General features: G+C 36.8%; 1 protein-coding gene across 15 annotated transcripts in view; it reads left to right on the top strand.

The window, feature by feature from the left end:
- LOC126766087 (protein pangolin, isoforms A/H/I/S) overlaps window positions 1-26,486 on the top strand; it is a 247,852-nt gene that overhangs the window by 70,625 nt on the left and 150,741 nt on the right. For all 15 annotated transcript variants that reach the window (XM_050483830.1, XM_050483832.1, XM_050483831.1 and 12 more), the window contains one exon: window positions 10,914-11,025. In XM_050483830.1, the coding sequence (XP_050339787.1) occupies window positions 10,914-11,025 (112 nt within the window). The remainder of the gene's footprint in view (window positions 1-10,913; window positions 11,026-26,486) is intronic.

Raw genomic sequence — 26,486 nt, 5'->3', positions numbered from 1 at the left:
GTAGTAGAGTTGTTGCCGGCGTGCATCTCTTTGTGGGAGGTAGGTGAGGTTTGACATTCGTTGGAATTTCACATATGTAAGTATGTACATTAAAACACGCACATATATTTGTAGTGGAAACATTAAACAACTGATGACTGGCAACTTTCCTGTTTAGCTACTTGCCGCTTTGACATCAGCGGCAACCCTTTGATGTTCGCCGCCACACTCGGCAACATCAAAGAAAAATAATACAGTTGCGTCTTGTTATTACTGTTTTATACATATATTTTACTTGTTTTACTGATGTTATTGTTGTCGTCGCTGCTCTATGTTATCATTCGTCTGCTTAGAATTTCGCTATGTTTATATACTTATATAATATTATCTACCCTCTTTTTTGCTTGCCAACATTTGTAAATGTAAATGTAAATATATGAGTGTACATATACAGCTATGGACACATAAATTCTTCAAAATTTAATTTCATATATACATACTGTGAGCGTCAAATATACGCAAGCAGCAATTCTATCAATATTAAAATTTTTATTACAACGCAGTATTTTATATAATAATAAAAAAATTTATTATAGAATTCAAGGTTTATATTTTAAGGGTTTAACTTGGTATTAATAATAAACAAAAACTAAACACAGCCAAAAATAATTCACTTAAACTAATAATACTTTTCGCGTAAAAAAAGTAAACAGTGGCAACAATCGTTGTTTGTTTTAATACTTATGTATTTCGGGGAAGCGCGAAATATCCTTTGGAAACCGTTACTATTCAAGCGACTGAAGCGCTGAACACATAGAGAGCGACATACTGCAAACTATATCTGTCAAATATTAAAATACACACGTTCTTATGGGCACTGTTATTTTGACAGCTGCACGACTACACGACTGCAGGCCGACAGTTGTCGTCCTCGCTAACTTCAATATCCTCCTATTTTTGCCAACGACAGTAGGACGACAGTAGAGTTGACAGTAGAATGGAAGATAGAAAGAGGAGGTAGAGTGGTGATGCCACTAATATGTAAAATGTAAAATTATTCACAGCTCTAACAAACTTGACCTTTTTTTACAAATAAAAGCATAAAATAGCTATATTATAGCTCTATTATATCATTTGTAATAACAATTGATAATTTAAAGCAAAAATATTTACCTATTTACTTATTTTTTGCATAAAAAATTTAATTTTAAACAAAATATTAAAATTTCATTGAAGTGAAAGAAATTAGTATGGCCACAACGAAATTGTGTACATACAAAATGGACAACTGCGTTGTTTTATGTACATGCCGGCCATTGTGTTGTTGTTGCTTCTAAAAATGTACATGTAGTAAGATGAACAACGACGTTTTCAGTTCACTGTCGTGCTGCTGCAGTCTGTCGCGCTCTATGTGTTCACCACTTGAGTGTAGTAAAACATATTTTTTAACTTCGTTATTGTTTTTTCTGAGGTTAAGTCGCTAAAATATAAAATTTTGCAATGGGTGCTTACAACCACTGAAAAGGTTAAAAAATCATATTCAGCCTTTAATTCTATAATAAAAGTTCGTATGGTTGTATTAAAGACTGCGTTGTAATAAACACTCATTGCATTGATAGAATTGCTGTTTACTTGTTTTTGGCGCTCACATTATGTATGCTAAAATTTTTTACTTGCAAGTTTATTAAAATACAAAAAATTTGCATTTAAATCAGTGCTGCTGTACCACAGTTATAATTTACTGTCTAAATGTTTTCATTTACCATTATCATTGACGCGTAGCCAATGCTGATATTGAGTAAAAAGTTTAAAAAATGATATTAAATGGAGTCTGGAAAATCTACCACGATAGAAGAAAGGAAAATGAATGATATACAAGGTGGATTCCAAAGTACACAGGACTTTTTGAACCTAGCGCCCCCTGGTGGCGCCATCTATATGTGCGTTAGAATCTGCTATCTTAATCGATTGCCCAGTGAGAATTTCATGACATTTCATTGAATGGAAGTGAAGTTAATGTGTTTTAAGTGTCAGTATGTTTGTGTTATCGGTGCGAAAATTAGGTTCGAGCAAAGAGCCAACATTAAATTTTGTTTTACAATTAGTAAAACTTTTGCCGAAAGGTTTCTATTGAAGAAACAAGTTTATGGCGATGATTGCCTATCTCGTAGCAGAGTTCACGAGTGGTTTCAACGTTTTCAAAGTGGTCGTGAGGACATAAATGACGGTCAACATGTGGGCCAATCAAAATCCGTGATCACCGGAAATTCCATAGAAACTGTGCGTAAATTCATCAAAAATCAGACGAAAGCATCATTGAAATTCATGGAAATGGAATTGAACATCTCCAAAACATCGATTTATCGTATTTTGACCGAACATTTGAGATTACGCAAGGTGTGTGCACGGTTTGTTGACCGACGACCAAAAATTGCTCAGAATCCAACATTCGAAGAACTATTATTTGAAAACAAATCATATTTTAACCATTAATCACTCCCCCTATTCACCAGATATGGCACCGTGCGACTTCTTCCTTTTCGGAAAAATGCATTTGCCCATGAAAGGAAAGCATTATGCAGACGTAGAGGCCATTCAAAAGGCCTGCACCGGCATACTGGCGGCCATACCGGCCAACGAGCTAAACACTCGTTCGACATGCTTTTGGACCGTGCGAAAAGCTGTATTAAAGCAGAAGAAGACTATTTTGAATAAAATACATTGATTTTGCCGAAAAAACCAAGTCCTGTTTACTTTGGTACGCACCTTGTAATGTAAAAGGTGACCAAAATTCCGAAACTAAAGCAAAGTTCTTTTAAAACAAGTAAGAAAGGGCTAAGTTCGGGTGCAACCGAACATTGGGTACTCTTGCAACTTGCTGAAATCAAAGCCAGGGAAATACCTTAAGATAAAAAACGTCATTCCGAGGATCGGAATGTAAGCAATTTCATATGTATATATGCTATATGTAACTCATATACTGACTGGCATATTCGGCATAAGGTTTGTGAAAAATACGAAAATCATTTTATGTACATATGTATTATATTGTTGGGGTAATATCGACCTGATTTTTATCGATAATTATACCACATACCAAAAAATGTTCCCTGGCTTGCATTAAGATATCTCGCATACAATCACCAATCATATGGAATAGAGTCAGCCAGATGATCCAAAATCCTGGAAATAGTTATAAGGGAACTAGGCGAAGTTTTCACCAAATTGTAAAGATTTTAGGCGCAAAGATATAACTTTATGACTAAAACACGTCGTGTAATTTTCATTGAGATAACTCAAATATTGGCCGATGTACATAGGATACAGCCACCCGGAAGTTCGAAAATATTTATATTAGGTATGTGGGAGCTAAGGCAAGTATTGAACCGATTAATCCCATTTTTGACACGCGGAAATATTAATAACAGAAAAGCATTCTGTCTGAGTTTCAATTGAATATCTCACACATTCACCGATATTTTCGGTCAACAATACATACTGGGGTCCACATATTCGGTACTTACGGGCTTGAAGAGTTTTGCCTTGATTGGGACCATTTTGGTCATACTTTGAAGGAATTTTTTTAAATATTTACAAGAGAGCTAATAATAAATAATTATTTCACTAAGTTAAAGCGCTGGCTACTGAGGCCTTCGGCTCTTATATTACAATATTAAATGTGTCTATAAGTATCTAACATTGGTTTAGTTACAAATGAATTAAGCTTGATATCTTACATATTTTTAGAAAATATTTGATTGCCCTGATGTTGTCAGTACTTGGTGCCTTTAAAAGATTTGACAGTTTCGTTTTACCATAAGTAGTTGTCCTAGATGTATCTAAAGCGGTGCATTCATTTAAGATGTGATTTACTGATATATTTGGCTGATTACATTATGAACAGCTTGGTTTAGCCGTTTTGTTTAAAACATGATTGTGAGTTTTGAAGGTGTGGCCTATTCTCAGGCGAACAAACGATTTTATATCTTTGCAAGAGCAATCAGTTGGGTAGTTTGGCTTGGTACCAGAGAGATTATGCTCTTTATAATGGTGTTGAAATTTTGACCAATCTCTCGATGCTGACTCATGGAGTACTTTTTTGCCATGCTGCGAATGTCTTTCAACGTGTTGTGATCGAATGAAAGTAGTGGTTCTTTTCCAGCCTTTTTTGCACGGTCATCTGCAAGTTGGTTTCCTCTAATACCAGTATGCCCAGGGATCCACATGATCTTAATTCTGTTTTTGTGTTGATACGACATTCCTTTTATTTTGCTGATCAACAATGAGTTTGTCTCATTCAAAATAGCGTTAATTGTCGATATGCTTTCGGTACTTTTGATATATTTTTTCCTGCTTGTGCGACAAATAGAACCGCTTCATATATCGCAGCCGCTTCAGCTGTAAATATCGAGCAGTAAAAATCCGACGGTTTTGGTGACACCTTGGTCGTTTGTTATCGCAAACGAAGTGTGGGTGTTTGATTTGGATCCGTCGGTGTATATTAATTTCCACTCCGGTTTGTACTTTACTACTGCGTCATTGAATAGCTGGAAATATTGCTCTGCATTGGTGGTTGTTTTTTTGAAATTCAAAGAGCGTACTTATTATAGACGATTTCAGCATTAGCCAGTGCGGGTGAGTGTTCACTTTTAAAAGTTGCGGTGTCGAAGTCATGTGAATCTGATTGATAATATTTAATCATTTTATGATCGTAGATGGCTTGTTGGTTTTAGGATTTGTTTTCAGTAGATTAAACAAGTTCGAGTTTTTACACTGCATGAAACTTTGGTATGAGCATCATTTTGTTGAATTTTGTCCTATGATGAATGTTTGGAAGACCTGCTTCATTTAGTACTACTTTGGTTGGTGAGGTGGAGAATGGACGAATGCTTTTTCTTGCCGCTACGTGGTAAGGGGTTTCAATGAGAGTGAGGTGCTTTTTTGCACAATGTCCATAAATTGCGAGCCCAAAATCTATTTTTGACAACATCAGTGCTTTTATAATATTTTCAAGTGTTGAGATGTGCATGTGACAGTGTTTTGATGAAAGAAACTTAATAATGTTTAATCTATTGAGTAAGCTTAATCTAACATATTTACAATGTTCCGTACATGTTAGCTTTTTATCAAATAATATACCAAGTAATCTTAAGATGTTAGTATGTGGGATTTGAGTATTTTTAAGGTAAAGGTTAGGGAAGGTGCAATTTCTTTTTCTGCAGATGCGAAATGTTGAACTTTTGCTTGCAGAAACTTTGGTTCCTGTCGCTTTAGACCATTCCATTGTGTCGGTCAGAATAATTGTAAAATTGATTTTGACTTCGTTCAAATTTTTTAAAGCTGAGAATATTCGAACTTATTCATGGTCGGGCAATGGAACGTTTGTTGGACCGATGTTAGGACCTCGAAGCTTACGCATGACTTGTCTTCCATCTATTACATCATGATCGATTTGGTTGGTGGCTTTTCGATCCGGAGAAAGCCAAGTAGCTTGATGTATTTTCTTATGCTGGAATCTAGTACTACAGATAACTATATTTCGGGTCCTGACGGAGTCGATAAGCCTCAACCCATATTTCCTCGAGGAGGCTGAATTTACTGACTGTTTTGTCAAAGATACCTTCCTTGCCCACCATTGCAATTTTGACATCGTGAAAATCCACAAATTATTCCTGAACAATCATTAAATTCATCTAAATTGATAGTTTGGTGCGGTTCTTGGTCGGTGTAACCATCGGTCCGAACTTCTTCCGAAAAGAAGCTGGAAACACTGTTACTGTCAAAAAAAGCGATGAAAACCAACTTTTTGATGATGTTGATCTTGACAGTACCTCGTTCCAACAAGACGGAACTACGTACCACACCACATATGCAACAAACGAATTATTGCGAGAAAAGTTTGTATATTCAATTATTTCAAATTGTGGGAGATTGTGACATGAGTGGTCTCCAAGAAGTTGTGATTAACCACTTTTAGACAACTTGTTGTGAGTTTATTTAAGTCATTGGTCTTTATCAATAAATCCGTCAAGCCTTTGAAGTCAATATTAAACGTGATATTCATGAGATACGACTTGATTTAGAGGTACTCGAAAATTGGGTTCATCGAACTCGTTCCTGCAAAATAATTCGTGGAGATCATTTAAACGATGTTATATTCAGAAGACAATTATAGCGATGGTGCTATATATTAAATAAAAATAACATTTCAATTTCCTTGACAATTATTGTATTTTTTTTAAGAGATAATAACACTCTTGTTAGAAAACCCTGTATTATTTCCAGAGAAAGCTGCTTTCTGACTTTCATTAACGTACCTCATAGATTGACATATTTTCAGTAAAAAAAACCTGCTATAGGTACTGAGCACTACACTTTCGGTATCTTGGAACGTAAATAGTTATAATCCGAGTAAGACTATTTTTGGACGTGGGATTGCACACCTTAAATATACCCAATGTGCAAAATTTTATTTGGGTAACGTCATTGGCTCTCAAATTATAGACTTAACAGTTAGAGAATTACATATGTACATGGAATTTAAAATTGTGGTATGTGGAAAAAAGGCATAGTTGTAGCCCGATTTTCATACTGTTACATAAGAATACAAGTATGGTACTTATCATCTACCAAATTTTGTTGAAATGTGTTCAGTACTTCTTGGTATAAGGATTTAACCTAAATATAAGCGAAGTCACGCCTATTGTTCAAATTTTTACACCGCTTTCCAAGACTTCGTTAAGTATTAACTTAGATGTGAAATGTTATGGCTTTGACGTTTTTAATTAAATAGTGGGGCAGGAAAAGGTCCGATTCTACAAATACCAACCATAGAATATGTACCAAGATGCAATTTTTAGTCAAGTCATCACTTGCACGGACGGACGGATAGACAGTCACCCCAAATTCAAGTAGACTCGTCGTCCTAATCAATTATATATATAGCTTTATATCTATGTTTAGATAATATTTAAATACAATTTTTTTTTTTTAATTTTTCCAAGACTTTATTTTGAATGTTGCTCTTATTTTTCACTTTCCCGTTGAGGTTATCAGTTTTACATATGCATACTACTTGAATGACACCAAAATCTTTATACAATGGGTTGTCAAAAAAGTCTTGCAGTATTTTTATTGAATTTTTTTTTTATTGAAATTGAAATGAATTTTTGATTTTCGACGACAGGCCTTCCGGAGCGTGGCGCATCTTCGACCACCTTTACACCAGAACGAAAACGTTGAAACCATCGTTGTGCGATGGAAATGGAAACTGTATCGGGTCCATAACCTGCACAAATTTTATTGGCGGCTTGAGATACATTTTTGCCTTTATCGTAGTAGTACTGTAAAATATTCCGTATTTTCTCTTTATTTTGCTCCATGTTTGCGACGCTGTAACTCACGAACGACATAAAAGAAACGACAATCAATCAAACACGTGTTAGCGCGTGAAATGAGCTTTCCAAAAAGGTATAGCATAACCTGATGCGACGAATAAAACTAGAACTACGCGCTTTCAGCGCCAACTAGCGAAAATATCGCAAGACTTTTTTGACAACCTATTACATATATGTATAAATCTTCTGACCGTGTGTTTGTAATTGAACTGCTCCTAAACGGCTGGACCGATTTTGATAAACTTTTTTGTGTGTGTTTAAGGAGATTCGAGGATGGTTTAGATTCATAATTTGGTCCACTGGAAAATGTTTCTTTAAATTAATTTTTCATTTGTAATTAATTGCCAATTTTTGAATGTTTTACATTGGATCCGATAGATTGCGCTACCATTGCAGTATCCAATATTCAAACCTTAAATTGGCGCAAACGTGCAATAAACAAAATGATGCCAAAGTAAAAGGCGACATCTGAAGACAAGTTTTCATAATGTGGACAGAGTTGTTCGTTCTTAAGTAATAAAATGGGTGATTCAATCTATATATATAAAAGAAAGTTGTGTTAGTTACACCATTTATAACTGAAGAACGGCTAAACCGATTTGGCTGAAAATTGGTGGAGAAGTTGCTTAGAACCAGAGTAAAGACATAGGATACCTTTTGTCTCTTAATGTCAAAATTTAATACAACTCATAAATACAAAAATTATATTTAAATCATAAGCATTTGTTCAAAATGTATGTTTGTAGGAATCATTTGAATATATGCGTACAATTTTAAACAGATTCTTCCTCAACAATAAAACTATTGCTAAGTATTTGGAATAGTAGAAAAGAACCACAACCAAATACGCAGTAAAATAGATTATAACTGGCTCAGTAATCAGTCGTTGAGTATGTATTATACCACGTGCATCCCAAAAGACTGATATTATAACCTTTCCAGCTGACTTTTTCGTCTTTCCACGCCTGAGAACCGGTTCATCATGTGCAGTCCACTAGAATGACAGTCGATTGGACTTCAGTGGGAAATAATGGAGTTATGTTTCTATTGTCGCACACCGACGCAAAAATTCGGTTTTATTACGATTAAAGAGCACTCAAGCACTTCTCAGAATCAGTTATTCGTTGTTTTTATTGGATTATAAACTTGTGAGGCAACCACTTTGCACAGAGCTTTCGCCTCTTTAAGCTTAGCAAATATCTTTTCATCGGTTGATTTCCCTGAGCCCAAATTCAACAGTATTTTCCCCCAAAAAGCAATGCTTTATTAACACTCGAAATGCCTTATGATCCATTTTTTATTAAAAACTAACGCAAGTTGCTTCATAAAAATGCTATATCTCATTAACTAATAGTTATAATCCAATTAATAGAAATCATATAGATGGTAGTAGTAGCATTATCTATGTATCAGCCACAGTGAAGCGTGGACGGGTCCTCTAGTAATTACATAAATAATTTAATTTCTGCTTCAAAATTTGTGTTAATTTCGTGTTATCTAAACGATGAAATATCATATATCTACCTGACTATATGTAGATATTTATATACCATAATTAAGATTTATAATTCATACATAGAGCATATGCTTTTGTATTTTCAATAATGTATTGAGAGTGGGCTTGTTGGAGTGTTTGACTAATTATGCGCGTGCGCCGTCCAATTGGAAGTACCTTTTTGACACTCACATATAAGTATACAATTCCATCATCCCTAAGTAATAAGTACATTGCACTTGTTAGGACCCAGTAAAAAATAAAAACTACTCTGTCTTCTTTCACGCCAAGTTATCAACCACCAACAACCGCCGGTAGGAAATTCATCAACCACCATAACAAAAACAACAGAGCGAATACATATGCACTTACACATAAATATATATAAAGTATATAGGTATAAAATACGTATATAGGTATAAAATACATATAAATAAATATATGAATATATGTATGGACATACTTATGTACAAACGATATGTAGAGAAATAAAAATCTAACTGATTCTTCTTCTCTTCTTTTTGTGTGTGTAAATCTCTTTAAATTATTTAAACCTGCCTTCCTACTATCAATAACATACGACCATTTCAAAGGAGAGGCAGTCTTAAATTTATAAATACTTATTCGCAATAAGAGGAAAGTATCAGCATCAGAACCAATGTCAAATTGTGATTTGTGCTGTATACCGAATACTTTATTGCTTTATCCTTATTACTATGTTTAAGAAAGGCACATTTTGATGAGAACGGATGTGGAATTGTTGTTGTTGTTGTAGCAATTTGCTGTCATCGAGGTCACTTAACGGGAGGCCCAGAAATGAGCAGTTTTGGCGGTTTCGGACCAAAGACAGAAAAGGGTTAAGTGAGTTGGGTTCATGGGGCATGGAAAGGGGTGATTAGTATCGTGCAGGCACTAGTTGCATGCAGGATATAAATTGACTATGTCGGGGTGTATTCTGGATAGGTAGGAGTTTAACCGGCTACATTGAAATTCAATTCCCACGACAGCCGGTTCTACGATACCAGAATTAACTCGGATTTTATCCGGCCAAGGGCTGCCATTTCGACGATCTAGCTCCGTTTGGATCGGTAAATAATTTGTTACATGTTGAATTGCCGTCTAAGGATTCAGTTTATGATAGTCATCCTTTTATAGCTCATATTAAGAAAAAGTTATATAAGTTGCATATGTATGATTAATCTACTATTTAATGCAAGTGAAGCTCTCTTTTAGAGATAAAAAAACTGTATACCATAAAGCCTTTATTCATATAATTCGAAGTTTATTTCGTAATCTTTTGGACTTTGTAATTTTTTTTACACGAATATAATTCCAGGAAATTTTTTCAGCGATTACTTAATCAAAAAGAACCGATCAGAAAAAAATCGTTACACACATGGGCTGAAAAGTCTAGGAAATATTGTTTACCGACTGTCGATTTGACTCGGGAGTGTAATTATGTATTCATGCGTCGCCCATTTTCATTTATGTATAGGTACAGAAATGGTTTGTGAAAATGGGTTCTTAATGTTCATGTTGTTCTTGAAAATCTATAATAGTGTCTTCATTTTGTAAAACTTCGTGAATGATATGAAATACTCCATTGAAATGTGAAAAATGCGAATTTCCGCAATGTTTTCTAGCCTTGCTGCCTCTTGAAGCCCTTGATCATTTGCGCTGGTACGATCAGGAAAAAAGTAAAGAAACCAGTACTTCACAACTGAATATGTTGGGGTAGAGTTTTCATAATATAGCAATGGTTTTGGATCAATTGTATGTTTCTTTTTCCATTGAAAACAAGAATAATAATCACTGTGAGAATAGTTGAATGAAATATCATTAAACTTTGACAGCATTCTAGTTGAGATTAGTTCTTTGAGGCATAGAGAGGTTTTTTGTTTGTGGCGATCCCTCAGTCAGTTAAACGCCTTTGTTGCGAACGTATTTATTGTTGGTCTAATAGGGTTAGTAGTTACTAGTTGCTAGGGCATCTGCTGTACTGCTGCTTTCTGCTTAAGTATTAATATATTCGTTTTTTTCAGGCAAATAAAATAGGCCTGTCGCCATTTTTCTGTCATAATGGCGATCCGCTTACGACACCACCCCCTGCGCATTGTGGTATACCTCCATATCAGCTGGATCCCAAAGCAATGGGTAAGTACCAATTTTCTTTGAGATATCTTCTTCTTCTTAATTGGCGTAGAAACCGCTTAAGCGATTATAGCCGAGTTAACAACAGCGCGCCAGTCGTTTCTTCTTTTGGCTACGTGGCGCCAATTGGATATTCCAAGCGAAGCCAGGTCCTTCTCCACTTGATCCTTCCAACGGAGTGGAGGTCTTCCTCTTCCTCTGCTTCCCCCGGCGGGTACTGCGTCGAATACTTTCAGAGCTGGAGTGTTTTCGTCCATCCGGACAACATGACCATGACATGGCCAGCGCAGCCGCTGTCTTTTAATTCGCTGAACTATGTCGATGTCGTCGTATATCTCGTACAGCTCATCGTTCCATCGAATGCGGTATTCGCCGTGGCTAACGCACAAAGAACCATAAATCTTTCGCAGAACTTTTCTCTCGAAAACTCGCAACGTCGACTCATCCGTTGTTGACATCGTCCAAGACTCTGCACCATACAGCAGGACGGGAATTATGAGTGACTTATAGAGTTTGGTTTTTGTTTGTTGAGAGAGGACTTTGCTTCTCAATTGCCTACTCAGTCCGAAGTAGCACCTGTTGGCAAGAGTTATCCTGCGTTAGATTTCTGGGCTGACATTGTTGGTGGTGTTTACGCTGGTTCCAAGATAGACGAAATTATCTACAACTTCAAAGTTATGACTGTCAACAGTGACGTGAGTGCCAAGTCGCGAGTGCGACGACTGTTTGTTTGATGACAGGAGATATTTCGTCTTGCCCTCGTTCACTGCCAGACCCATTTTCTGTGCTTCCTTGTCCAGCCTGGAGAAAGCAGAACTAACGGCGCGGGTGTTGAGGCCGATGATATCAATACCATCGGCATACGCCAGCAGCTGTACACTCTTATAGAAGATGGTACCTTCTCTATTTAGTTCTGCGGCTCGAACTATTTTTTCCAAAAGCTGGTTGAAAAAGTCGCACGATAGGGAATCGCCTTGTCTGAAACCTCGTTTGGTATCGAACGGCTCGGAGAGGTCCTTCCCGATCCTGACGGAGATTTGGGTGTTACTTAACGTCAGTTTACACAGCCGTATAAGTTTTGCGGGGATACCAAATTCAGACGACATCGCGGCATAAAGGCAGCTCCTTTTCGTGCTGTCGAAAGCAGCTATGAAATCGACGAAGAGGTGGTGTGTGTCGATTCTCCGTTCACGGGTCTTTTCCAAGATTTGGCGCATGGTGAATATCTGGTCGGTTGTTGATTTGCCAGGTCTAAAGCCACACTGATAAGGTCCAATCAGTTTGTTGACGGTAGAACCTTATATGCGATGTTGAGGAGGCTAATCCCACGGTAGTTGGCGCAGATTGTGGGGTTTCTTTTTTATGGATTGGGCATAGCACACTTAAATTCCAATCGTTGGGCATGCTTTCGTCCGACCATATTTTACAAAGAAGCTGATGCATGCTCCTTATCAGTTCTTCGCCGTCGTGTCTGAATAGCTCGGCCGGCAATCCGTCGGCCCCTGCCGCTTTGTTGTTCTTCAGGCGGGCAATTGCTATTCGAACTTCTACATGGTCGGGTAATGGAACGTCTGCTCCATCGTCATCGATTGGGGAATCGGGTTCTCCTTCTCCTGGTGTTGTGCGTTCACTGCCATTCAGCAGGCTGGAGAAGTGTTCCCTCCATAATTTAAGTATGCTCTGGGCATGAGTGACTAGATCACCTTTGGGGGTTCTACAAGAGTACGCTCCGATCTTGAAACCTTCTGTAAGCCGCCGCATTTTCTCGTAGAATTTTCCAGCATTACCCCTGTCGGCCAGCTTATCAAGCTCTTCGTACTCACGCATTTCAACCTCTTTCTCCTTTTGTCTACAAATGCGTCTCGCTTCCCTCTTCAACTCTCGGTATCTATCCCATCCCGCACGTGTAGTGGTCGTAACGTTGCGAGGTAGCCAGCCTGTTTTCTCTCCGCTGCGACACGACACTCCTCGTCGTACCAGCTGTTCTTTTGCACTTTCCGAAAACCAATGGTTTCGGTTGCAGCTGTACGTAAGGAGTTTGAAATTCCGTCCCACAGTTCCCTTATACCGAGTTGTTGACGAGTGCTCTCAGAGAGCAGGAGTGCAAGCCGAGTAGAAAATCGTTCGGCTGTCTGTTGTGATTGCAGCTTCTCGACGTCGAACCTTCCTTGTGTTTGGTGGCGCGCGTTTTTTGCTGCACAGAGGCGGGTGCGAATCTTAGCTGCAACAAGATAGTGGTCCGAGTCGATGTTAGGACCTCGGAGCGCACGCACATCTAAAACACTGGAGACATGTCTTCCGTCTATCACAACATGATCGATCTGGTTGGTAGTTTTTCGATCCGGAGACAGCCAGGTAGCTTGTTGAATCTTCTTATGCTGGAATATAGTACTACAGATAACCATATTTCGGGCCCCGGCGAAGTCAATCAGCCTCAACCCATTAGGGGATGTTTCGTCGTGGAGGCCGAATTTACCGACCGTAGTGCCAATGACACCTTCTTTGCCCACCCTGCCGTTAAAGTCGCCAAGCCCGATTTTGACATCGTGGCGGGGGCAGCCTTCATAAGTGCGCTCCAAGCACTCATAAAAGGCATCTTTGGTCACATCGTCCTTCTCTTCCGTCGGGGCGTGGGCGCAGATCAGCGATATGTTGAAGAACCTCGCTTTGATGCGGATTGTGGCTAGACGTTCATTCACCGCAGTGAATGATAGTACTCGGCGACGGAGTCTCTCTCCCACCACGAATCCTACACCAAACTTGCGCTCCTTTATATGGCCATTGTAGTAAATGTCACAAGGACCTACTCGTCTCTGTCCTTGTCCCGTCCATCGCATTTCTTGGACGGCGGTGATGTCAGCCTTTGTTTTTACGAGGACATCAACCAGCTGGGCAGCGGCACCTTCCCAATTAAGGGACCGGACATTCCAGGTGCATGCCCTCAATTCGTAGTTCTTATTTCGTTTGCCATGGTCGTCATCAAAAGGGGGGTCTCTCATCCGAGGCTGGTTATAGCTCTTCACTGGGAGTGTTTTTTTACGTGGCGGGTCCCAAACCCAGCGCACAACCCTTGTAGGGAATGTTTCGCCTTCTCACTTTAGCTCGCCTTCAAACGGATGTTCTTAGGCTACCCAGAGGATACTTGGTCAAAGACCGGAAGTAGTGAGCTGCTTGTGCCATGTGCAAAAGAATCGTTTCTGGCCATTCCCAAGTGAATGGCGATCAGAGAACTTTCCTCACTTGCGTGAACTTCTACACATGACTCCATCCTCGATATGCTTCAAGTAAATTCCACATTTATTTTATTATTGCCTGACTTATTACTAATTCTGAGTTCGATCTCAGTTTTAAAATTCTTTAATCTACATAATTAAAAGTAAGTACGAACAAAACCGGCCATTTATTTCAAAGGGTCTAAACGACGCTGAAAGTCGAAACTTTTATAAAACCGCTATATTTTTCACCTAAATTTACGCATAAGTTTCGCATTAATTAAGGGTGTTTTAATAAACTTATTACCAACTTCAAATAAATGAAGCTAACGCAAACAAATGAAAAAATATTCTTTACGTTGCTGAATATTTACGCTTTTCATTTAATAATGTTCGATTTGTCTTCTGCAAAAGGAAATTAAATATTTTTCAAAAAAATAATAATTTGATTAACCTTTAGTCGGGACGTCGTCATTACTTATTCTAGTTGTGCTTCTTATAACAGAGATACTAGTGAATAGGTGAATTTAAGTGAGTTATAATATAAGCATATACAGTAGGCGGAAAAAGTAAGTATATAGTATATAGTATCAAAGTGAAATATCAGTGAGCGAAGTGAATAAAATTTTAAAGTTTACATTTTTTCAAACAAATTATTTATTTTATTGAGACCATATTTCAAAATATATATAATTAAAGTAATTTCAAAACAAAAAAGAAGTTTATTGCTTTTATAAAAGGAAAAAATAAACACATACACTAAATTACATGTAGAAAAAATAAGTTATCAAACTGTTTAATATCCACAATGTCTATAATTTCGTATAGCTAGTTGACCCATTCGTTGTTGCATGGAGCTGACAAACTTCAAATACTCATTTTGAGGAAAATTATTCCAAATTCTAAGATGCAGTCCATCAAATGAGACAGCTTTTAGGGTTTTTCTTCAACTATATCCATCTTAAGGATTGCCCAAGCATTTGCAATTGGTGACATGTCAGGACTTTAAGGAGGCCAATTTCATACACTGACATTTTCACTTCACCAGCATCAATATTACAGTCGAATACAATTATTTATAAATAGCATAGGCAACAAATCAAACATGATCAAGAGATAACAACAACAAGAATATTGTCACTACGGTAAGGCAAAACGTCAGTAACCAAATGAAGCATTATACAAAACGTTTTATTTTTTGGTATGCTTGCTAAGAACAACTCAACTGTCTCAGTGGTTTCCTTTAAATCGTTTTTGTGTGAAATCGAGTGCAAAATATTTTGGAAATCTTCTATCCTAACTAGCCACAAAATTATAAATAATTCTACACGTATTGTTAAAAAAATTATTAATCAAAAATATACACCATGGAGATCGCTCTCTTAAACGCAAGGTTGCCAGTCTCGATATTTTGTAGTAATTAAAAAGTAAAATTGTATATGTATATGTACAGGGTGGCACACGAATCGTCCTACAAAAACAAGCCGTAATAACTTTTTTTAATCAATGCATTACATTTTTGTTTTTTTATTATACAGCAAATTTTATTTTGTATAATTAATTATTTTTTAAAATTATGGCCCGTCAATGTCCTCCATGCTCTGCCACGCATATGCAACACATAATTAGAAAATTATTCAATTATTGATTTAATGCACTGCTTCAATTCAGTCAGATTTCTGGGTTTTGTTTTGCACACTTCTTGCTTGAAATAACCCCATAAAATCAGTCAGGTCCGCTGATCTTGGGACATTAATTTCTTTTAAATTTTGGTTGAAGCTCCGTAATAACCGGTCTGTGTGCTCTGCAATAACCGGCCTGAGGGTTGAAGTCGTGATTGCCTCAATTATCGATTTAATGCACTGCTTCAATTCAGTCAGATTTCTGGGTTTGGTTTTGGACGCCAGTATCTACATTGGACATTTGACCGAAAATATCGGTCAATGTATGGACATACATATATACAATTAAAATTCAGAAAGAATTCTTTCCTGACAAACAGTTGTCAGTGTATCAAAAAAGCGTTGAATCAGGTCAATACTTCTCGAGCCCCTTATACCTAATATAAAGATTTTCGTTTTGTTTTGTACACTTCTTGCTTGAAATAACCCCATAAAATCAGTCAGGTCCGCTAATCTTGGGATATTAATTTGTTTTAAATTTTGGTTGGAGCTCCGCAATAACCGGTCTTCAAAGAAGTATGGCCCCACACAGTGACACATTCTGGGTGATGTTCCATCTCGTGGATTATTTCTGGCCTTGATTCACTCCATACACTCTCGAGGATGTAACCGGCTTGTTATTTGAACTTTGTACGCAAACAGGTTTAAGTCATAACGAAACATCTGTTGTAATGACCGCCTGCTAACTCCAAGTTGCTCCGATAAGTTGTGAAACGAAATTCCGAATATATGAACGCCAGTATCTACATTGGACATTGGACCGAAAATATCGGTCAATGTATGGACATACATACTTATATACAATCAAAATTCAGAAAGAATCAGAAAAGGAATCAGGTCAATACTTCTCGAGCCACTTATACCTAATATAAAGATTTTCGAACTTCCGGATGACTTTATACTGCATATATCGGGCAATATTTAAATCATCTCAATGAAAATCGTGATTGGTGATTAGTATGTGGCATGATAATATTTAATAGATAAAATCATAAAATGATTTTCGGTCAGTGTATGAGTTATATATAGTACATGTATACATATATAAAATTGTTTATATTCCGATCCTCTGGTTGACGTTTTACACTTTAAGGTATTTTCTTGGCTTTGAATCCTGCAAGTTGCAGGAGTATAAAATATTCGGTTGCACCCTTCCTTACTTGTAAATAATTGGATTATAGTTTTGATGTTTTAAATTATGACAAATTATAATTGAAAAGATAGATGTGTGCAAAACCATTTATACAAATTGCGTAATGCAACCGTTAACAGCTACGCAATTTAGCATTCCTTTTCATTTTGAAATGCTTTCCATGGTTGCAATAGCGCTCGGTTCCTAATGAATATGTAGGATATCTCTGGAAAATTTGATTTGGTTACCTATTTTGGTATGTAATATTCAAATATGTATAGTATTATAGGAATATTTTAGAAAATGGTGTAGAAGAAAAAAAGTAAGATACTCAGAAATATTTAGTTTAAATATTTAAAAATATTAAATTCCAAAACGAAAAGAAGGATGCAAATGAATTTTAATAAAAATGGAGTTATTTTTACTTTTTTATCTATATCTATCTATATACATATATAAAAGAAAGTGACGTTAGTTACTACGCTTATAACTGGAGAACGGCTGGACCGATTTCGGTGATTACCACCAATTCGGACAGGTCTCCGCCCAAACAAGGAGAATACTTAAGAAAACTCTGGAAAATTTTCCGAAAAAAAAATTATGAAGAAAATAAATTTTCAAATACGATTTTAAAAAGGAAATAAAAACGAACATGATTTTAAATGCTGGCGCATAACTCAAAAACGCCTGGACCAATTTTGCCAATTCTTTTTTTAAAATGTTCGTTGAGTCTCAAAGATGGTTTTTATGGCTTGCCGAAAAACCCCTAAAAAGAGCCCTTTTCTTTTTCCCATACAAACGAATGAATGCTGTTAGTAACGCTAATGCTCGAGAACAGCTGAACCAATCTTGATGAAATTTTCAGAGGTTGTTCGCTGTGGATCGAGGAAAGTTTAGAAACAAAAAAACCGTATGCTTTTCGTGAGGAAAAGTCGGAAAGTTGGACAATTCCAAAAAAATAACTTTTTTTCATACAAAAATGCTTTTCTCAACTTTTTTCCCTTTGTTTTTCAATTGTCAAATTTCTTGTTTGCTTTCTTTATTCCGGTTATTCAAAAAAATTATTGAAATTTATTCCGTGAAAACGTTATGTGTGTTTCACACAAAGTGTTCAATTACAGATCGAAATTTGTTACGATGCCACGAAGAGATCGCGTTCGTTTTGGCATCAACATAAGTATGTATATTGGCAGCCCATGGCACATGACCGATGCGATGACATACGAATGAAATTATGGATCGCGGGCAATCAGCAAGCGATCGTCACGATGTCAGAGGACAACTTTTCAAACAACAGTTGCGATGTTTTGTAAACTTTATCTTAAAGCAACGTATATGTGGTGCTGTTAGATGCTGGATTACTCTGTTGAGTGGCAAAAGAGAGGTTTGCCGCACGCACATATTCTTCTTTGGATGGTGGATGGTGGTTACACCAAATCAAATTGATGAAATCATTTCTGCGGAAATTTCTGATCCAGAGATAGAAGGAGAATTATACGAAACCAATATGGTTCATGTACCTTACGGACATCACAATACCACTTCGGTTTGTATGTCTGACAATAAATGTACGAAACACTATCCAGGTGCTTTTCTTTCGGAAACACAAACTAGAAATGATGGATATCCAATGTATCAGCGTCGCTCACCAGATGACAATGGCAGAACATTTAGCATTCAATTTAGAGGCGTGAATATCGAAGTTAACAACACATCGAAGTCGACAACATATGGATCGTACCATATTCGCCACTGTTGCTAATTCACATTCAAAAGTCATGTCAATGTTGCGTATTGCAGTTTGGTGTAATCGATAAAATACCTGTGTAAATACATACGTCACCAAAGGAAGCAACATGGCGGTCACTGATCTTGAACGTTACGGTCGATACGTGAACTGCAATAAAGCGCTTTGTATAATATTTACTTTTGCGATTCATGAACGTTTTCCGACTGTTGTGCGTCTCGCAGTTAATTTGGAGAATGACAGAGAATACAGTACAGACAGAGAAAACACCCCCAGCAACAAAATTAACATTGACGAGTTTTTTCTCAACTTTCGTCAGTGAACGGTTTGCGACAACTTGCTCTATTCGTAAATATCTTGATATTATACATACAATTGCTGGAACATGATAATCACTGGAATGAAGTTCGCACACTTTTCGCGATGATCAGCCATCAAATTAGCGTCAATTATGGAATACGAACAAAAATGACACTGCCGAAGACATTTTACATCGTATTCGATAAGAATTGGAAATGGGTAAATTCCGATTGATACTTCCGGTGGTTTGATATTAATTCCATCTTCCCTTTACCAATTCACCTAAGATGAACTCATCACGAATATTCGGACATTGGACAAATTATCGTAATGTTAGCTGCCAAAAATACCGTTCAGTTTCCAGTGAAAATTGCATTTGAGACACAAGGATAGTCGCATAGTGTATGGTATACATTTGGAAATGCTATGTTTTCACTCGGCCAGATGTACGTGGCCTGCTCACGAGTTGGAAAACCATCTTTTCTATAGTACACCGGAACAGAAACCAAAAAATGTTGTTTATCAAGCTGCGATACATTGGAAAAAAGTGAAATGATAAATTCAACTTTTTTATTTCTAAACACATAATTTCGCGCAGGACAACGACTGCGGGGTCAGCTAGTATACATATACATATATAAAAGAAAGTCGTGTTAGTTCCACCATTTACATACATGTAACCCAAGAACGGCTGAACCGATTTGGCTGAAAATTAGTGAGGAGGTAGCTTAGAACCAGGGTAAGGACATAGGCTACTTTTTATCCTTTATGTTAAAATTCAATACAATTCATAAATACAAAAATTATATCTCAAATCATTAGCTTTTGTTCAAAGTTCAGGTTTGTAAGAATCATTTAAATATTTCATTACTTCAAAAAAATAAAAATAAATAATAATAATAATAACAACACATAGCTATTGTAAAAGAACAGCAATTTACGTATACATTACATATGTATATATAAATGAAAGGACTGTTGAGTAACAAGATATCGTCCGTTAAAAGTGTCGCGTTACCATGGCTCGACTTCAGAAGATATTTCGCATCAAACTCGTATCCCCTCCAGAAATGACAATCTTGAGATGAATAAAGATATACATATGTAATAGGGCTTTACTCTTAATCGAAGACATGTGTTACTTCATGTGCTTTAATTGTGTTTATTTGTCGGGTTAAAAATGCTAGTGCCAAATTGTGAAATGAATGACTGCATTGCTAATGATAAATCTGCTGAAGATTTCTTTGAGTAGTAGTTGACGATGCATCAGTAATGGTTGAGTACCTGTTGATGAATCGGGCGGATTGATTTCATTTCCCAATGATTTCTGTAACTTTGTTTCATCGAAAGACGAACTTATCAACAAACATCATTACTAACCAGTACGCGTTCACAATGAGGACATCGGATCAATGCATAAATTCAAATCTATTGGCTAAGTAATGAATGAAAATGAAGCCACTAACTAATAAATTGAATATTCGAACTCCGTGAATGAGCCTGGCTTGCCAACACACAATTTACATCTAATGGTTGGCCCCGTAGTAATAATGCTTCGATATATAAACCAGACAAAACTATGTAACGCTACGCGTTTGGTGGTAAGTAAATTGATGAACAATGTGATTAGCGTTACAATACTCAAAAGAAAATTCGAAGGAGAGGAAATTTTTGTTCGGAGTATGCTCCGCCGAAAATCCGTTTGAATCTGGAATATGTGGCATGTTCAAGGGACGGAAGGTCATCTGCGTTGTTTGTTCTTGCGCCTGATAATTAAACAGAAAATATCGTGAATCACAGGCACTTAACTGAAGAACGCGACCTCTGAACTAGAATACATGAACAATAAAGAACCATTAAATACTTAAATATTTTATTTGTATTTCCTAAAAAAAGAACTCAACAAAATCCAAAACCTGCTTATTTGTTTCCTCTAAGGCAAAACAGAGTTTGCCGGGTCCTCTATCATTCTCATAACAATATTAAGATGCGTTTATATTTTAACTAGAAAACCTGGCGAACTCCGTTTCGCCACCAAATTGCTTCGTTTTATGTAAAATTTCGTTTGGTGATTAAAAGATACAAATTTTTTTTTTTGTTTTATATTTGAAAAGGAAAAATTATATTTCATTTCACAACAGTAATGAATTCATTTCGATTACAAAAATTAAGTGTTATTTAGTTGAACTTCTCTAAGTAAATGAAAGTGAATCCAAAGTAAATACTGAATCGAAGCGTTATACGTGTCCGTTTCATTGAAGTGCTCTTTGACCCCGCAGCCGTTGTCCTGCGTGAAATTAAGTATTTTGACAACATTTTTTGGTTTTTGTTCCGATGTACAGAAAAGATGGTTTTCCAACTCGTGAGCACGCCACGTATATCTGGCCGTGTGAAAAACATAGCATTTCCAAATTTATGCCACACACTATGCGACTATCCTTGTGTCCTGTTGATTGTCATCTCGAATGCAATTTTCACTCGAAACGGAATACGTTTGAATTGAAATGGCAAATCGTTAGAACTCAAAGGAATTCGTAGAATCAAGCATTCTGCCCCCTTGTATTTGATAGCGCAGATTGCGGAACATAATAACGACAGATCCAACTTTGAGACGCAAATAATGCGGTGGCATACCAAGCCTCTCCAAAGAATTTAGAAATTCCACTGGATAATTCACGGCGTCGTCTTCATTGTCAAGACGATCGATCGATTTGTATGAGCGCAAGTCTCCCGGAATTTGACTTTGAATATTCTAGATTAAGTGAACAACATCGGTATTTTTGGCAGCTAACATTGCGCATGCACTTAAGGAATCATAGTTACAGTAATTTGGCCAATGTCCGAACATTCGTGATGAGTTCATCTTTCGTGAATTGATAAACGACAAATGGAATTGATATCGAACCACCGGAATTGATCCATTTCCAATTTTTAGACGCGGATTTGAAGGCTGAATGTTTATAGCGAAAAGTGTGCGTACTTCATTTTCATTCCAGTGATTAACATGTTCCAGCAATTGTAATTGCTGGCTTACTTCTCCAAAATTTGCACACACCGTACCATTCACAGTACGCAATGACTCAAATAAAGTTGAACCGCGTACATTAATCAATAGCAACCGAAGGTAGAAACAATCGTCGTTTATCGGGTGGATTGTGTAAATTTGTCCTAATGCATTAGTTGATAACACAGCTGGATGTTAATCTACTGGTTGGAATTGCTTTCTTCGCAACTATTTCTTTAACGATGTATTCCAGGTATAATATCAAGGTATTTCCGAATAGAGCAATGTTCACGCAAACGGATCACTGACGAAAGTTGAGAAAAGTCTCGTCAATGTTAATTTTGTTGCTGGCGGTGTTTCCACTGGCTGTACTGTATTCTCTGGGTTGAAATACACTCTCCAAATTAACTGCGAGACGCTCAAGAGTCGGAAAACGTTCATGAATTGCAAAAGTAAATATCCAACAAAGCGCTTTATTGCAGTTCAGGTATCGACCGTATCGTTCAAGACCAATAACCGCCATGTTACTTCCTTTGGTGACGTAATTACAAACGTATTTTATCGATTACACCAAACTCCAATACTCAACATTGATATGAGTTTTGAATGTGAATTACACAATAATGGCGAATATGATACGATCCATGTGTTGTCAACTTCAATATTCATTCTTCTAAATTGAATGCTGAATGTTCTGCCATTGTCGTCTGGTGAGCGACGCCTATAAAGTGGATATCAATCATTTCAAGTTTGTGTTTCCGAAAGAAAAGCACTTGGATAGTGTTTCGTGCATTTATTGTCAGACATACAACTCGAAGTGGGATTGTGGTGTCCGCAAGGTCCATGAACCATATTGGTTTTCACCATTTGGTATAATACTGTATCTTTCTTTTCGTCAGGAATTTCCGCAGAAATAAGTTCATCAGTTTGATCTGGTGTAACCACCATCCACTATCCAAAGAAGAATGTGTATGTGCGGCTAACTTTTTTTTTGCTACAACTCAACAGAATACATCCAGCATCTAATATATATGTACCATATGTTGCTTCAAGATAAAGTCCATCAAACATCGCTGCTGTTGTTTGAAAAGTCGTGCTGTGACATCGTGCCGATCGCTTGCTGATTGACCGCGTTCCATAATTCCACATGTATGTCATCGCATCCTGGGAGTAGTCGTTTATGTGTCTTGGGCAGCCATACGTTGATGGCAAAAGGAACGCCGACCTCTTCGTGGCTTCGTAAGAAATTTCAATCTGTAATTGATCACTTTATGTGAAACATAACGTTTTCACTGAATAACTTTCAATAATTTTTCTTTTGAATAGACGGAATAAAAAAAGCATGCAACCGAAATTGAATGATTCAAATATTTGACAAATAAAAATATTGAAAAACAAAACAAACAAAAATTGAAAAAAAAAATTTGTATGGAAAAATGTTACTTTTTGGGAATTTTCCAATTTCCCTTAACATTTAGGAGGATGAAAAATAGATGTTGTCCGATTCTCCACCCTAGCCGATATGCACGCTAAGATTCACGAAAATCGGTCGAGCGGTTTCAGAGAAGTTCAATAACGTACACCGTGACACGAGAATTTTATATATTAGATTTATATTATTAAAAAAATAAAATATGGCGTAAAAAATTACAGAAAGTATTAAATACCTTTAGTTTGTGAAACTTCCGTCATAAATTTAGCCTTGAAAATATTAATAGCGAGTATTCTAAATATTCTAGTTCGTTGTGAGCAAAATGTGAAACCAGCTTCCCAACCTACAAAAGAACTACGTAATACGCTCTAAGTGTAGCGTAGCCGAACCGCACAAGCATTTGCGAAAATGTTATGAAAGGGAATGACAGACAAATTCGAAATGACGCTCCGAACACATAGAGAGCGACACGACATGGCAGCACGACTATGAACTGTAAATGGCGTCGTGAATCCTACTACATGAACATTTGTAAGAAGGCAGCGACATAACAATGGCCGGCATGTACACAAAACAACACAGTTGTCCATTTTGTATGTACACAATATCGTTGTTGAGATACCAATACCTTTCACTTCAATGAAATTTTAATATTTTGTTCAAAGTGAAATTTTTTATGCAAAAAATAAGTAAATAGTCAAATATTTTTGTTTTAAATTATCAATTATTATCACAAATGATATAACAGAGCTATTTTATGCTTTAACTTGCAAAATAACGTCAGATTTGTTAGTGATTTGAAAAATTTCACATTTTACATATTAGTGTCATCACTCCTCTTTACTGTCAACTCTACTGTCCTCTTTATGGTCGTCGGCAAATTTAAAAATATTTTCAAGTTAGCGAGAGCAACAACTAAGAGCCTGCAGTCGTTTAGTCGTGCAACTGTCTAAATAACTGTGTCCATAAGAACGTGTGTACTTTAATATTTGACAGATGTCGCTTGCAGTCTGTCGTGCTCTATGTGTTCAGCACATAAGCGTACTGAGCGACACCAAAAGAGAATTTGCCGATAATGAGCGACAAAACAGTCCCCGTTTGAACTGACCGTCCGTATTAAACGAAGTATGTCAAAAGTTATGACGAATAAATAGAAACATTTGAGCAATGTGAGGTTTTCAGTTACAATTTTTTATAATTTGAACGATCAAAACTAAAATCCAACTATTAAAAACAATCTACCTATTTATAATTAATTCCATTCGATTGTAATTTTGGTTTAGTAATTGAGTTAGTTTAAAAATACTTGAAATACAATCAAGTTTATTTTTTAATTACTAAACATAACGAGACTGACAACCTTAGGTTGTAAGAGAGTTGTAAGAAGGACGGAGAATCATCTACATTGCGCTCTTATAAGATAGGTTGTACATATCCATGACCTTGAGGTTTTTTTTGGTAGCACTGAAAGTTCATGGGCTACCGAACAGATGAAAAGCAAAACGACGAACTACCACTAAGAAACCCACAGAAATAAATTGAAATAAAGGAGTTATTTGTGAGATCAGATTTGAATATAGATTTTTTTAGAACGAGTTGGTATTTTGTCGTAAATTTTTGGTTTCCAAATTTGTCTGGTTTGTTAGGCATATATTGAGTAAATCTACACTTAGTCTTCGACGGAAACAACTGTTCATCAACAGCAAAGGTAAGTTATTGAAAATTATTATTGAAACCTTAATCCGTGTTTCATACAAAGTGATCATTTAGATATTAAAATTTGTTACGAAGCCACGAAGAGGTCGCGCTAATATCGGTGGGCGTTCTTTTTGCCATCAACGTATGGCAGCCCTAGACGCATGAACGAGTAGTCCAAGGGTCCGATGGCATACGTGTGAAATTATGGATCGCTGTCAATCAGCAAGCGATCGTCACGATGTCACAGAACAACTTTTCAAACAATAGCTACAATGTTTGATGGACTTTATCTTGAAGCAACATATGGTATATACATATAGTGCTGTTAGGTGCTGGATGTACACTGTCGAGTTGCAAAAAAGGGGTTTGCCGCACCCACATGTTCTTCTTTGGATGGTGGATGATGGTTACACCAGGTCAAATTGATGAAATCATTTCTGCGGCAATTCCTGATGCAGAGAAAGATCCATTATTATAGAAAGTGATGACAACCAATATGGTTTATGGGCCTTGCGGACACCACAATCCCACTTCGGCTTGTACATATGTCTGACAATATGGTAAATGCACGAAACACTATCCACGTGTTTTTCTTTCAGAAACGCAAACTGGAAATGATGGATATCCACTCTATCGGCGTAGCTCACCCGACGACAAGGGCAGAACATTTTTAACATTAAACATAGAGGAGTGAATATCGAAGTCGACAATACATGGATCGCACTATTCTCGCCACTGATGTATAATTCACATTCAAAACTCATATCAATGTTGAATGTTGCAGTTTGGTGAAATCGATCAAATACGTTTGCAAATACGTCACAAAAGAAAGCAACATGGCGGTGATTGTCCTTGAACAAAATGAGATCAGCTAGTGTCAAAAGGGTCGATACGTAAACTGCAATAAAGCGCTTTGTAGGATATTTACTTTTGCAATTCATGAACGTTTTCCGACTATTGTACGTCTCGTAGTTCATTTGGAGAATGGCCAAAGAGTGTATTTCAACCCAGAGAATACATTACAGTCAGTGGAAAAACATCCAGCTACAAAATTGACCTTGACGAGTTTTTTCTCAACTTGCGTCAGTGATCCGTTTGCGAGAACATTGATCTATTCGAAAATGCTTTGATATTACACATGGAATGCACCGAAAAACGACGATTGTTTCTACCTTCGGTTGATATTGTACGGGGTTCAACTTCATTTGAGTCAAGTAAGTATTGTGAATGTTACGGTGTGTGTAACTTTTTAAGAAG

Source organism: Bactrocera neohumeralis, unplaced genomic scaffold (assembly GCF_024586455.1).
Source record: "Bactrocera neohumeralis isolate Rockhampton unplaced genomic scaffold, APGP_CSIRO_Bneo_wtdbg2-racon-allhic-juicebox.fasta_v2 cluster11, whole genome shotgun sequence".
NCBI lineage: Eukaryota > Metazoa > Arthropoda > Insecta > Diptera > Tephritidae > Bactrocera > Bactrocera neohumeralis.
Note: the sequence above shows the minus strand (reverse complement) of the source record. Positions and strands in the feature narration are given on the sequence as shown.